At 38.7% G+C, this 14139-nt stretch overlaps 1 protein-coding gene across 1 annotated transcript in view; it reads right to left on the bottom strand.

The window, feature by feature from the left end:
- The window catches only part of RELN (reelin), a 525406-nt gene that overhangs the window by 361163 nt on the left and 150104 nt on the right, over nucleotides 1–14139 (bottom strand). Inside the window, exon 3 of the mRNA XM_060020286.1 lies at nucleotides 9200–9335. Within this exon, the coding sequence (XP_059876269.1) occupies nucleotides 9200–9335 (136 nt within the window). The remainder of the gene's footprint in view (nucleotides 1–9199; nucleotides 9336–14139) is intronic.

Genomic DNA, 14139 nt, shown 5'->3' with positions numbered 1-14139 from the left:
ATTCCATTGTATATACGTACCACTTCTTCCTTATCCATTCATCTGTCGATGGGCATTTAGGTTGCTTCTATGACCTGGCTATTGTAAATAGTGCTGCAATGAACATTGGGGTGCATGTGACTTTTTGAATTATGGTTTTCTCAGGGTATATGCCCAGTAGTGGGATTGCTGGGTCATATGGTCATTCTATTTTTAGTTCTTTAAGGAACCTCCATACTGTTCTCCATAGTGGCTGTATCCATTTACATTCCCACCAACAGTGCAAGAGGGTTCCCTTTTCTCCACACCCTCTCCAGCATTTGTTGTTTGTAGATTTTCTGATGATGCCCATTCTAACTGGTGTGAGGTGATACTTCATGGTAGTTTTGATTTGTATTTCTCTAATAATTAGTGATGTTGAGCAGCTTTTCATGTGCTTCTTGGCCACCTGTATGTCTTCTGCAGTGAAATGTCTATTTAGGTCTTCTGTCCATTTTTGGATGGGGTTGTTTGTTTTTTTAATATTGAGCTGCATGAGCTGTTTATATATTTTGGAGATTAATCCTTCATCCGATGATTCATTTGCAAATATTTTCTCCCATTCTGAGGGTGGTCTTTTCGCCTTGTTTATGGTTTCCTTTGCTGTGCAAAAGCTTTGAGTTTCATTAGGTCCCATTTATTTTTGTTTTTATTTCCATTACTCTAGGAGGTGGATCAAAAAATATCTTGCTGTGATTTATGTCAGAGTGTTCTTCCTATGTTTTCCTCTAAGAGTTTTACACTGCCTGGTCTTACATTTAGGTCTCTAATCCATTTTGAGTTTATTTTTGTGTATGGTGTTAGGGGTGTTCTAATTTCATTCTTTTACAAGTAGCTGTCCAGTTTTCCCAGCACCAATTATTGAAAGACTGGCTTTTCTCCAGTGTATATCCTTGCCTCCTTTGTCATAGATTAGTTGACCATAGGTGCGTGGGTTTATCCCTGGGCTTTCTATACTGTTCCATATATATTTCTGTTTTTGTGCCAGTACCATATTGTCTTGATTACTGTAGCTTTGTAGTATAGTCTGAAGTCAGGGAGTCTGATTCCTCCAGCACCGTTTTTTTTCCTTCAAGACTGCTTTGGAGATTCAGGGTCTTTTGTGTCTCCATACAAATTTTAAGATTGTTTGTTCTAGTTCTGTGAAAAATGCCATTGGTAGTTTGATAGGTATTACATTGAATCTGTAGATTGCTTTGGGTAGTATAGTCATTTTCACAATATTGATTCTTCCAATCCAAGAACATGGTAGATCTCTCTGCTGGTATCATTTTTAATTCCTTTCATCAGAGTCTTATAGTTTTCTGCATACAGGTCTTTTGTCTCCCTAGGTAGGTTTATTCCTAAGTATTTTATTCTTTTTGTTGCAATGGTAAATGGGAGTGTTTCCATAATTTCTCTTTCAGATTTTTCATCATTAGTGTATAGGAATGCAAGAGATTTCTGTGCATTAATTTTGTATCCTGCAACTTTACCAAATTCATTGATTAGCTCTAGTAGTTTTCTGGTGGCATCTTCAGGATTCTCTATGTATACTATCATATCATCTGCAAACAGTGACAGTTTTATCTCTTCTTTTCCAATTTGGATTCCTTTTATTTCTTTTTCTTCTCTGATTGCCATGGCTAGGATTTCCAAGACTATGTTGAATAAATGTGGTAAGAGTGGACATCCTCGTCTTGTTCCTGATCTTAGAGGAAATGCTTTCAGTTTTTCACCATTGACAATGATGTTTGCTGTGGGTTTGTCATATATGGCCTTTATTATGTTGAAGTAGATTCCTTCTAAGCCCACTTCCTGGAGTGTTTATCATAAATGGGTGTCGAATTTTGTCAAAAGCTTTTTCTGCATCTATGGAGATGATCATATAGTTTTTATTCTTCAATTTGTTAATATGAGGTATCACAATGATTGATTTGTGTATATTGAAGAATCCTTGCATCCCTGGGATAAATTCCACTTGATCATGGTGTATGATCCTTTTAATGTGTTGCTGGACTCTGTTTGCTAGTATTTTGTTGAGGATTTCTGCATCTATATTCATCAGTGATAGGGGTCTGTAATTTTCTTTTTTTGTAGTATCTTTGTCTGGTTTTGGTATCAGGGTGATGGTGGCCTCATAGAATGAGTTTGGGAGTGTTCCTCCCTCTGCAATTTTTTGGAAGAGTTTGAGAAGGATGGGTGTTAGCTCTTCTCTAAATGTTTGATAGAACTCACCTGTGAAGCCATCTGGTCCTGGACTTTTGTTGTTGGAAGATTTTTAATCACAGTTTCAATTTCATTAATTGTGATTGGTCTGTTCATATATTCTATTTCTTCCTGGTTCAGTCTTGGAAGGTTATACCTTTCTAAGAATTTGTCCATTTCTTCCAGGTTGTCCATTTTATTGGAATAGAGTTGCTTGTAGTAGTCTCTTAGGATGCTTGTATTTCTGTGATGTCTGTTGTAACTTTTCCATTTTCATTTCTAATTTTATTGATTTGAGTCCTGGCCCTCTTTCTTCTTGACTCTGGCTAATGGTTTATCAATTTTGTTTATCTTCTCAAAGAACCAGCTTTTAGTTTTATTGATCTTTGCTATTGTTTTCTCTGTTTCTATTTCATTTATTTCTGCTCTGATCTTTATGATTTCTTTCCTTCTGCTAACTTTGGGTGTTCTTTGTTCTTCTTTCTCTAGTTCCTTTAGGTGTAATGTTAGATTGTTTATTTTAGATTTTTCTTTTTTCTTCACGTGGGCTTGTATAGCTATGAACTTCCCTCTTAGAACTGCTTTTGCTGCATCCCATAGGTTTTGGATCGTCGTGTTTTCATTGTCATTTGTCTCTAGGTATTTTTTGATTTCCTCTTTGATTTCTTCAGTGATCTCTTGGTTATTTAGTAACGTATTGTTTAGCCTCCATGTGTTTGTGTTTTTTTACATTTTTTTCCCCTGTAATTATTTTCTAATCTCATAGCGTTGTGGTCAGAAAAGATGCTTGATATGATTTCAATATTCTTAAATTTACTGAGGCTTGATTTGTGATCCAAGATGTGACCTATCCTGGAGAATGTTCCGTGCACACTTGAGAAGAAAGTGTAATCTGCTGTTTTTGAATGGAATGTCCTATAAATATCAATTAAATCTATCTGTTCTATTGTGTCATTTAAAGCTTGTGTTTCCTTATTTATTTTCATTTTGGATGGTCAGTCCATTGGTGTAAGCGAGGTGTTAAAGTCCCCTACTATTATCGTGTTATTGTCTATTTCCTCTTTTATAGCTGTTAGCAGTTGCCTTATGTATTGAAGTGCTCCTATGTTGGGTGCATATATATTTATAATTATTATATCTTCTTCTTGGATTGATCCCTTGATCATTATGTAGTGTCCTTCCTTGTCTCTTGTAACATTCTTTATTTTAAAGTCTATTTTTATCTGACATGAGTATTGCCACTCCAGCTTTCTTTTGATTTCTATTTGCAAGTAATATCTTTTTCCATCCCCTCACTTTCAGTCTGTATGTGTCCCTAGGTCTGAAGCGCGTCTCTTGTAGGCAGTATATATATGGGTCTTGTTTTTGTATCCATTCAGCAAGCCTGTGTCTTTTGGTTGGAGCATTTAATCCATTCACGTTTAAGGTAATTATCGATATGTATGTTCCTATGACCATTTTCTTAATTGTTTTGGGTTTGCTTTTGTAGGTCCTTTTCTTCTCTTGTGTTTCCCACTTAGAGAAGTTCCTTTAGCATTTGTTGTAGAGCTGGTTTGGTGGTGCTGAATTCTCTTAGCTTTTGATTTCTCCTTCGAATCTTAATGAGGTCTCTGCTGGGTAGCGTAATCTTGGTTGTAGGTTCTTCCTTTTCATCACTTTAAGTATATCATGCCACTCCCTTCTGGCTTGTAGAGTTTCTGCTGAGAAATCAGCTGTTAACCTTATGGGAGTTCCCTTGTTTGTTATTTGTCGTTTGTCCCTTGCTGCTTTCAATAATTTTTCTTTGTTTTTAATTTTTGCCAACTTGATTACTATGTATCTCGGCGTGTTTCTCCTTGGGTTTATCCTGTGTGGGACTCTTTGCACTTCCTGTACGTGTGTGGCTATTTCCTTTCCCATGCTAGGGAAGTTTTCGACTATAATCTCTTCAAATATTTTCTCAGGTCCTTTCACTCTCTCTTCTCCTTCTGGGACCCCTATAATGTGAATGTTGTTGCATTTAATGTTGTCCCAGAGGTGTCTTAGGCTGTCTTCATTTCTTTTCATTCTTTTTTCTTTATTCTGTTCCCCAGCAGTGAATTCCACCATTCTGTCTTGCAGGTCACTTATCCGTTCTTCTGCCTCAATTATTCTGCTATTGATGCTTTCCAGTGTAATTTTCATTTCAGTTATTGTTTTGTTCATCTCTGTTTGTTCTTTCATTCTTCTAGATCTTTGTTAAACATTTCTTGCATCTGCTCGATCTTTGCCTCCATTTTTTTCGCGAGGTCCTGGATCATCTTCACTATCATTATTCTCAATTCCTTTTCTGGAAGATTGCATATCTCCACTTCATTTAGTTGTTTTTCTGGGGTTTTATCTTCTTCCTTCATCTGGTACATAGCCCTCTGCCTTTTCATGTTGTCTATCTTTCTGTGGATGTGGTTTTTGTTCCACAGGCTGCAGGATTGTAGTTCTTCTTGCTTCTACTTTCTGCCCTCTGGTGGATGAGACTATCTAAGAGACTTGTGCAAGTTTCCTGATGGGAGGGACTGGTGGTGGGTAAAGCTGGCTGTTGCTCTGCTGGGCAGAGCTCAGTAAAACTTTAATCCGCTTGCCTCATGATGGGTGGGGCTGGGTTCCCTCCCTGTTGGTTGTTTGGCCTGAGGTGACCCAACACTGGAGGCTACCTGGGCTCTTTGGTGGAGCTAATGGTGGACTCTGGGGGGGCTCACACCAAGAAGTACTTCCCAGAACTTCTGCTGCCAGTGTCCTTGTCCCTTGGTGAGCCACAGCTGCCCCCCACCTTTGCAGGAGACCCTCCAACACTAGCAGGTAGGTCTGGTTCAGTCTCCTATGGGGTCACTGCTCCTTCCCCTGCATCCTGATGCGCACAATACTTTGCACGTGCCCTCCATGAGTGGAGTCTCTGTTTCCCCCTGTCTTGTTGAAGTCCTGCAATCAAATCCCGTTAGCCTTCAAAGTCTGATTCTCTAGGAATTCCTCCTCCCATTGTCGGACCCCCAGGTTGGGAAGTCTGATGTGTGACTCAGAACCTTCACACCAGTGGGTGGACTTCTGCAGTATAAGTGTTCTCCAGTTTGTGAGTCACCCACCCAGTAGTTATGGGATTTGATTTTATTGTGATAGCACCCCTCCTACTGTCTCATTGCGGCTTCTCCTTTGTCTTTGCATGTGGGGTATCTTTTTCAGTGAGTTCCAGTGTCTTCCTGTCAATGACTATTCAGCAGTTAGCTGTGATTCCAGTGTTTTCGAAAGAGGGAGTGAGAGCATGTCCTGCTACTCCGCCATCTTGAACCAACGTCCAGTTCCTTGGTTATTTATCAGCATCTTCCAATTTTGTTTCTGGTTTGGGGAGTCCCTGATTTGAGGCTGATCACCTCTGCAGACTCTGGACTTCCTGCAAAGTTGAGGACTAGATCCAGGACTCTGCATGCTCATAACAACCCTTTTCAGGAAATTATTACTAACCTTATATAATGGGTGGGAAAATTAAGTCTTAGATTCACTTGGCCCATACCGGGTATTTTGAGGGCACCCCCAAAAAAATACCTACATTATTTATCAGAAGAGAATACAATTTGATATCCCAGCAACAGTGAGGCCATAAGCCATCAAATATCATTTTAAAACAGGTTAAATGAGTAACTATATCTATTTGGACATAGGCAGTTCTGTATTGCTGGCATAGATTTAATTTGTGTTCTTTCAAAAAAGTAATTCTTGTTTTAAATGAAGAAGTTACGCATGGCAAGAATTTAAATTACCCTAACGAGTGCCAACATGAGTAAGATAAAGCATGCCAAAAGAGAGAGTCAGAGCTTACTATTAAACTAAAGAAAAAGACAACATTGTACATCAGATACAGCTGGCCCTCCATATCCCCGGATTTTGCTTCCATGGTGGGTTGTATCTCTGGATGAAGAAACCACAGATACAGAGGGTCTGCTGTACCATGCCGTTTCACATACAGGACTTGACCATACATGGGAGGTCCTAGAACCAGTAACCCCCACCCACCCAGGATACAGAATTCAAAGGGCATTTTCTGTGAATTCTATGTATAATTCCTTGAACCAACTGTGGAGGAATCACGAAGAAACAAGAATTTGCCCTTATCCAATCTAATCTAATAGAAAAGGCAAGAAATTAACTCAAATAAATATAGAGTAAAATATAGTCAGCATTATAATAGAGTTACAAGCAAAATGTGATAATACACATCACTTCTGTTGCTGATGTCTTAGAAGCTTTACAGAAGATTTTTTAAAAATGCCAGCTTGGAGAGAGAGGCATGGACATATATACACTACCAAATGTAAGGTAGATAGCTAGTGGGAAGCAGCTGCATAGCACAGGGAGATCAGCTCGGTGCTCTGTGACCGCCTGGAGGGGTGGGATAGGGAGGGTGGGAGGGAGGGAGACGCAAGAGGAAAGAGATATGGGAACATATGTATATGTATAACTGATTCACTTTGTTATAAAGCAGAAACTAACACACCATTGTAAAGCAATTATACTCCAATAAAGATGAAAATAAATAAATAAATAAAAAGAATGCCAGCTTGAAGAAAGAATAGGAATTTAACAATTGAATTTGAGAGAATAAAGCGTTCTAGGCTAAGGGAAGAGCATGGCAAAAGAGAGGAAGTCATGGAATGTATAGGGAATTGTGGGAAGTACTGCCAATTTGTGCCCATCAGGAGGTGCAGGCTATGGGAGATGAGAGAAGATGATCAACAGCAAGATTTGGAAGAACCTTGAAACCAATGTCCAAGGGCTGGCCTTTAGAAGGAAGTCTTAGGATACCCAAGTTTTGAGCACTTGTGCCTTAGAAAGATTAACTGGACAACAATGTGCAAGATGGACTGGATGGGAAATAGGCTGGAGGTGAACAGACCAGTTAGGAAGCTACTGCAATCATCTTAGCAAGAGGTATTGGAAGGAAAGGGTTCAGAAAAACTTTCTGAGGGAGAAAATGATGGGATTAAATGTCAACCACCTGGGTGGGATGAATCTCACGTTTGCAGCCTGAGTAACCCAGAGCAGTGGTCCCCAACCGTCTTGGCACCAGGGACCGGTTTCATGGAAGACACGGGGGGGTGGGGGGAGATGGTTCAGGCAGTATGCAAGTGATGGGGAGTGATGGGGAGCAGCAGAGAAAGCTTGGCTCCTCACCTGCTGCTCACTTCCTGCTGTGCGGACTGGTTCCTAACAGGCCGCTATCAGTCTGCGGACTGCGGGGGGTTTGGGGACCCCTGACCCAGAGGATAGGCAGAGAGAGAGTAGATAATCAGTGATGTGATATAAACCCTTGACATTCAACTGTGTATTATTAAGGGAGAAGAAAAGGTAGTGGTAAATTTTGGAGTATGCAGGTTTTATGGGATTTTGTTGTCTGAATAGAAGGTTGGAATAGAACACTATTCAAGATGAATTCCAGCTCTGTTTCACCTGACTGCCCATAGAATAGCTGTTTCTGAACTGCCTTTGACCTTGTTCCATTGGCCTACTTGTCCATTCAAGAAATATTTAGTAAATGCTTACTGTGTGTGCAGAGACTGTACTAGACAACTGGGGCAAATCAGTGAACAAAATAGAAATGCATTCTTGCCTTCAAGGAACTTGCATTTCAGCAGAAACAATCACACGATAAATAACATACATAATTAAATAAATGAAGTATATCATGTGTTAGAAGTGAACAAAGGGCTATGAGGGAAAAAAGAGACGACTAAGAAAGATGAGAAGCAGTGATTGTAAGGCAAGGGTAGGGGAACAATCTATATTGAGAGATGTCACAAGTCACAGACTTTGAAGGGTAGTTCAGAGTTTATCTAAGGATGCTGTTGGGACATTGCTCACTACATTTCCCTGTTTCCTCTTAATGAAAGCAAAGGAGAGATTCAGTAGGTTTCTATAGAGTTCTGATTTCTTACCACCATGAATCAGCTAACTGATCACATTTTCCTCTTGGCACTAGTGGCTAGAAAGCTAAAAGCTAAATCTCTAATCTGTGGTCTTCTTCTAAACCATGGATGGAGCCTCACAGCATTTTTTTGTACCTGTTTTCATCTTATTTTCTGAATATCATTTTCCTATTGCCTTGATTTCTTCACATACTTTTATCTTATTGTGTATTTTAATCAGCTAAAATCCAATTTAGATCTCCTGAGGTATAAATAAATATGCAAAAATAAACTGCTAAAATTACTTTTTTTTTTTTTTTTTACAGTTTTGGCCTCTTTTGACACCAAAATGAGAGGCTTTAATGTTAAATCTGTTAAAATAATACATTTAAATAGTGACTGTATATGTAACCTCATGAGAGGTATATTTGTAACCTAGCCGGACCCTATGGGGCCTTCCCAGGACAGACCACCCCATGTGCTACACCTGTCTCTTACTTGTAGAAAAACTTTAGCCTCCTAGGGCTTCCCTGAGTGCCAAAGCATAAATTTAATCAGAGAAGTAAGAAAATACGGAAACAAAGGCAAACAGCCAAGCAAGACAAAATTATAATAGTTTAGTCAAGGACCTTTAGTTCCTCCTCAAGGGCTACAGATAATATTCTGAGCCATGTCCTCTGAGCTGCTGTGTAGATACTGAAACCCCCACCAGGTGGTTAACTGTATGCTGCCCACAAATACCTTGACCCCACACCAGCTGGAACCAGAGGTTGATAATATCGACTCCTGTTTACCTCGCCATCAACCAATCAGAAGAATGTCCATGAGCTGATCATGTACCCCACAACCCTCTCCCTCACCCTGTCTTTAAAAAACCTTTCCCTGAAAGCCACTGGGGAGTTCAGGTCTTTTAAGCACTAGCTGCCTGGACTCCTTGTTTGGTGCCCTGATATAAACACTGTACTTCCCTTCACCACAAGCTGGTGTCCACAGATTGGCTTTACTGTGTGCAGGCGAGTGGACCCAAGTTTGGTTTGATAACACATTTGCCTTCTGTACCAGTCACAGACATTTTGGGTACTTACATGAAATTCACACAGCCTGTGCCAGCAGGTGGAGCAATCCAGACGAAGCTGAGGTTGGTTGTGGGCAGATGACTCACATGAGAGGCCACCACACTGCACATAAACTGGTTACCAAACTGGTGGTCAGACATGATCCCTGACAAACAGAAAGGAAGGGAAGTTGTTATAAAAACAATAAAACAAAGTCCTTATGATGGCATAATAATATTTTCTGGACATTTTTCTTTTATATTAAGATTCAACATGCTGTTTGGCTTCCCTGTAAGTTATGCAATTTTCTACTTCCTATTGTCAGAAGGAAATGAATCGTTTAAAACATTATTGTTAAGGAGCAATCTACTAAATTATTGGTATAGTATTTGCTTCATTTTGATTTTGTTGACTGGTCTTTGCCCATCAACAAAGACCACCAGGAACACGGTATAACAAGGTTGGATTTATTGGAAGTGTTTGCAGCAATGGAGACCAAATGCTATTGGGAACTTGCAGGTATCTCAGTATGAGGATGTTAGGAGGAGCTTGTTAAAATATTTGGGCTTGTGTTAGGTTATTTTAGAGAGTAGGGTGATCAAGCTGGCCCAGGAATTTCCCGATTGTAGTATTGAAAGTCCTGCATCCTGGGGACCCCCTCAGTCTTGTTGGGGAGGTTCCAGGTAAAGGTGGTTTTGCCTCTGGATTTGGTACTATCAGAAAGTGGGAGCAATTTTATCACTGAGTATCTTAATTTTTATCTATGAGACATGAGGAATGGAGTAGGGCTAAAGCTGAGATCGATAAAAAAGCAGCGGCAGTCATGTTAGCATGGAGAGGGGATGTTGGTCATTTTTGTGGTTTGCACCATGTTCTTGCTTTTTTGTCTGTGTTCAGGCATGATTACAAGGTGATCTTGTTTTTGTCTCAAACCACAACTGTCTCAGAGTGGATGACCTATGAAACTGCTCATGTTCAACACGAGAACATCATGGCCTAGCTAAGTACCAAGTCAGCTCCCAGCTGAGCTATCAGGAGATGCTTATTTTCTTTTTTAATAAGGTGATTCTCTTATGTTTACCTCAGATATAAAATATTAATAGATAACTCAACACTAAGAAAATGAATAACTTGATTTTTGTAAATAGGCAAAAGATCTCACCAAAAAAGATATATAGATGGCAAATAAGCATACAAAAAGATGTTCAACATCATATGTCATTAGAGAATTGCAAATTAAAACAATGAAATGCCTCTACACACCTAATATTCAACCAAAGTCCAAAACATTGATAATTCCAAACACTGGTAAGGATGTGGAACTACAGTAACTTATTCATTGCTGGTGAGAATGCAAAATGGTATAGCCATTTTGGAAGACAGTTCGGTGTTTTCTTACAAAAATAAACATACTCTTACCACATAATCCAGAAATCACACTCCTTGGTATTCACTCAAATAAACTGAAAATTTATGTCCACTCAAAAACCTGCATATGGATGTATATAGCAGTTTTATTCATAACTGTCAAAACTTGGAAACAACCAAGATATCCTTTATTAAGTGAATGGATAAACTGGTACATCCAAACAATAGAATATTTTTCAGAGTTAAAAGGAAATGAGCTATCAAGCCATGAAAAGACATGAATAAATAAGTGCATAGTACTAAATGAAAGAAGCCAATATGAAAGAACTACATGCTATATGATTCCAACTATGTGACATTCTAGAAAAGGTAAAATTATGGAGACAGTGGTTGCCGGGGTTAGGAGGGAAGGAGGGAGGTATGAATAGGCAGAGCACAGAGGATTTGTAGGTCAGTGAAACTATTCTTTATAATATTGCAATGGTGAATACACAACACCAAGAATGAAACCTAATGTAAAGTATGGACTTTGAGTGACAATGATGTGTCAGTGTAGGTTCATTTGCTGTAACAAAGATATCACTGTGGTGCAGGATGCCTGGGAGGTTGAGGGTGGGGTGGGTGGTATATGGAAAAACGTTTTACTCAATTTTGCTGTGACCTAAAACTGCTCTAAAAATAAAGTTTATTAATTAACAAAACACTACCAGGAGTGGGCAGTTAAATAAAAAATTAATTTGTTGGCTTTGTGAACTTGGGCAAATGGCTTACTCTCTCTGAGATCCAGTTTCTCTGTCTTTAAAATGAAAACACATGTCCACTCCATCCTAAAGTTATTGTGAGAATTAAATGACTCAATACATATGACAGCATCTGGTACAGTAACCCTGTATTTGGATAGGTGCCCTGCCTACACGTCATCACAGCAGTTCACACATTGCTCCATCATACCCTGGACCATCTGTCCAGGGAGTCTATGAGGGACTAGGTCTTTAATCTTTATATTTCAAGCGACTATCACAATGTCTGGCACATCACAGATACTCAAGAAATATTTTCTAAATAAATACAAGAATAATTTAACTATAAAAATAAAAGACAATGTAAATTATACACGTTACATCAACTAATGAAATAGAACCTTCTAGAATAGCAAGTTGTTCAGAATAGGTCATACTGGCCAAAGAAATAGAACAAGTCTATATTTTGACATATCCTAAAGATGTTACTTTTCTCAAGTATATATATATAGGTATTTTTAAAGCTGTATCTTGAGACAAAAGGATGAAAGTCATCAAGCCAGAGAAACCACAAGGTTAGAGAGGATGAGAGACTCCAGACTCCCAAGGAAATCACAGAGTGCTGAAGGAGACTCAGTAGCCGTGACTCAGGAATTGCCACTCCCCTCTGGTCGGGCAAAAAGCAGGGATCCAGTGTATGGAAAATGATACATATGCAGGAGTCAGCCTGGCCAAAAATGAAAGCAAAAGTTCCAGCCACAATCATGTGGGAATGGAAATGAATCAAACAAAATAACGTTTCAGGGTTTCAGAGTCTTGCTAACAGAATTCATGTTCAAATATCTCCTCACTCCTCAAAGCTCCTCTTAGAAAGTGAGTCATGTCTAGACTGCATATTACTTGACAGAGTTTTATAAGGTAGCTATGGAGTTGCAATTGCCTAATGCCGTACCCTGGGTAAATACCCTACAGGACGACATTCTTGCAATCCAACCGTCTAGCACAGCAGTTCTCCAACTTGGCTACACAGAAGCAACACCTAAAGAGATTGAATAAATACTGGTTCCCAGACATTCTGAGTGAACCAGCAGAAAAAAACAGTATTTACAGAATCCCTGTGTTGCATCAAACACTGGGTTAGGCCCTATGGAGGTACACAGAAGAAATATAGAACATTGTCCCTACCTTGAAATGACTTCAGCTGGGACGAGAAAACTGGAATAAACTAACATTATAAACAGAACAACTAGAAAATAAGTAAGTGTTAACTGCGTGGTATTTGCGAAAAATACAAAAGAGAAGAGAAAGAGTGATTAATGTGGACAATTATAATAATGACAACTAATGTTTATTGAGCACTTACTATGGCCTGACACTATTCTAAGCGTTTCATGAATATTTACTTGTTTAAGGCTCTTAACAATCCTATGCAGTAGGAGCTGTTATTTTCTCTATTTTACCCATGAGGAAACTAATATGATGAAGATAAATACTTGTTTACAGTTATACAGCAAGGGCAGTATAGCCTGGATTCAAACAAGCATCCTTGCTGCACAGTCAGAAATGGCACTGTAGACAACAAGGTCCTACTGTATAGGGAACTATATTCAATATCTTATAATAAACTATAATAGAAAAAGAAAAAAATGACTTTGTTGAAGAGAGAGACTGGAATTGAGTTTTGAGGGAAAAACTAAGATTTCCCATATTTGTTTTTATGTACATGAGGCAGGAGAGTATAAGCACGAGATCGTACCCTCAGCTCTGTCACCCGCCACTGCATGACCTTGGTCAGGTTGCTCCCTCTCAAGCTTCAGTTCCAACATCTATAAACTGCTGGTCCATGATCTCTAAGACTCCTTTCAGTGCCTTAGCTCTCTGAGTACAATTTAAATGAACAGAAGAAAGATGGGAGGACAGCTCACAAAGGCAGACATAATGAGCAGAGGTACACATATAAAATGAGAACGAGGGGAGAGCAGTCAGCATCAGCTTCCAGTGTTCTGTGAAACACAATTTACTGCATCTGCCACAGTGATCTCCTTAATGGCTTCTGTGTCATGAAAGACATATGCCATCTAATATATGTGATTTGGAAACCTATTCTTGGATAACTTTAATTTGAATTTGATAACGAATTTAAATTTACGATGGTGCTTTCCCTTGCTGCATGCTGGATAATAGGATATATATATTGAGTTTTAATATTACTTGAAAAAGGGAAAATCAGAGCTATGATAAAAGAATTTAATTACACTGTGTATCTCAGGGAGATATATACATATAAAATATATATGTGTGTAGTGTAGCTATAATATAGATTTTATTTTCATTGTTGTGGCTATGTGTAAACTTTCATACAAAAATTTTTTCTGTGGAATTTCTTCCCCCAAAAAAGAAGCTATTCTTTTCCAAGAGAACTGGACTATGAGAGAAAGAAAGCACTTCAAGAAGTATGGCTCTCTTTGTCTAACTTTGGATGAAGAAGTAAAGGGTATCCTTCAATCTGTGAGGTTCTATGAGACCGATAACTGTCCTGATAGATTTTAAAGCATTTACATTATAGATACATTTTCCTTTTGAATATTGTGTACACACATTTGAAAAATAGGAATATTGACAATCTAACTATAATTTCTGAATCAAGAAATAACCAAGGTAACTTTTTAATATAACTCTTCCTTTGACAAAGTATGAGTGTTTTAAATTCATTAAATTCTTCAAACCATTGGATATCTAATTTAAAATTATCTAGCATCTGTCTTCTTAATCAAAGTTGTGGTTAAAGGATAGGAATCTATGCCAGAGCTTCCTTTATCCACATTATACTTCTGCAAGATTAGGCTCACGATGTCTTTAATT

This window comes from Delphinus delphis, chromosome 9, assembly GCF_949987515.2.
Source record: "Delphinus delphis chromosome 9, mDelDel1.2, whole genome shotgun sequence".
NCBI classification, from domain to species: domain Eukaryota; kingdom Metazoa; phylum Chordata; class Mammalia; order Artiodactyla; family Delphinidae; genus Delphinus; species Delphinus delphis.
This window is presented reverse-complemented; position numbering and strand designations above follow the sequence as displayed.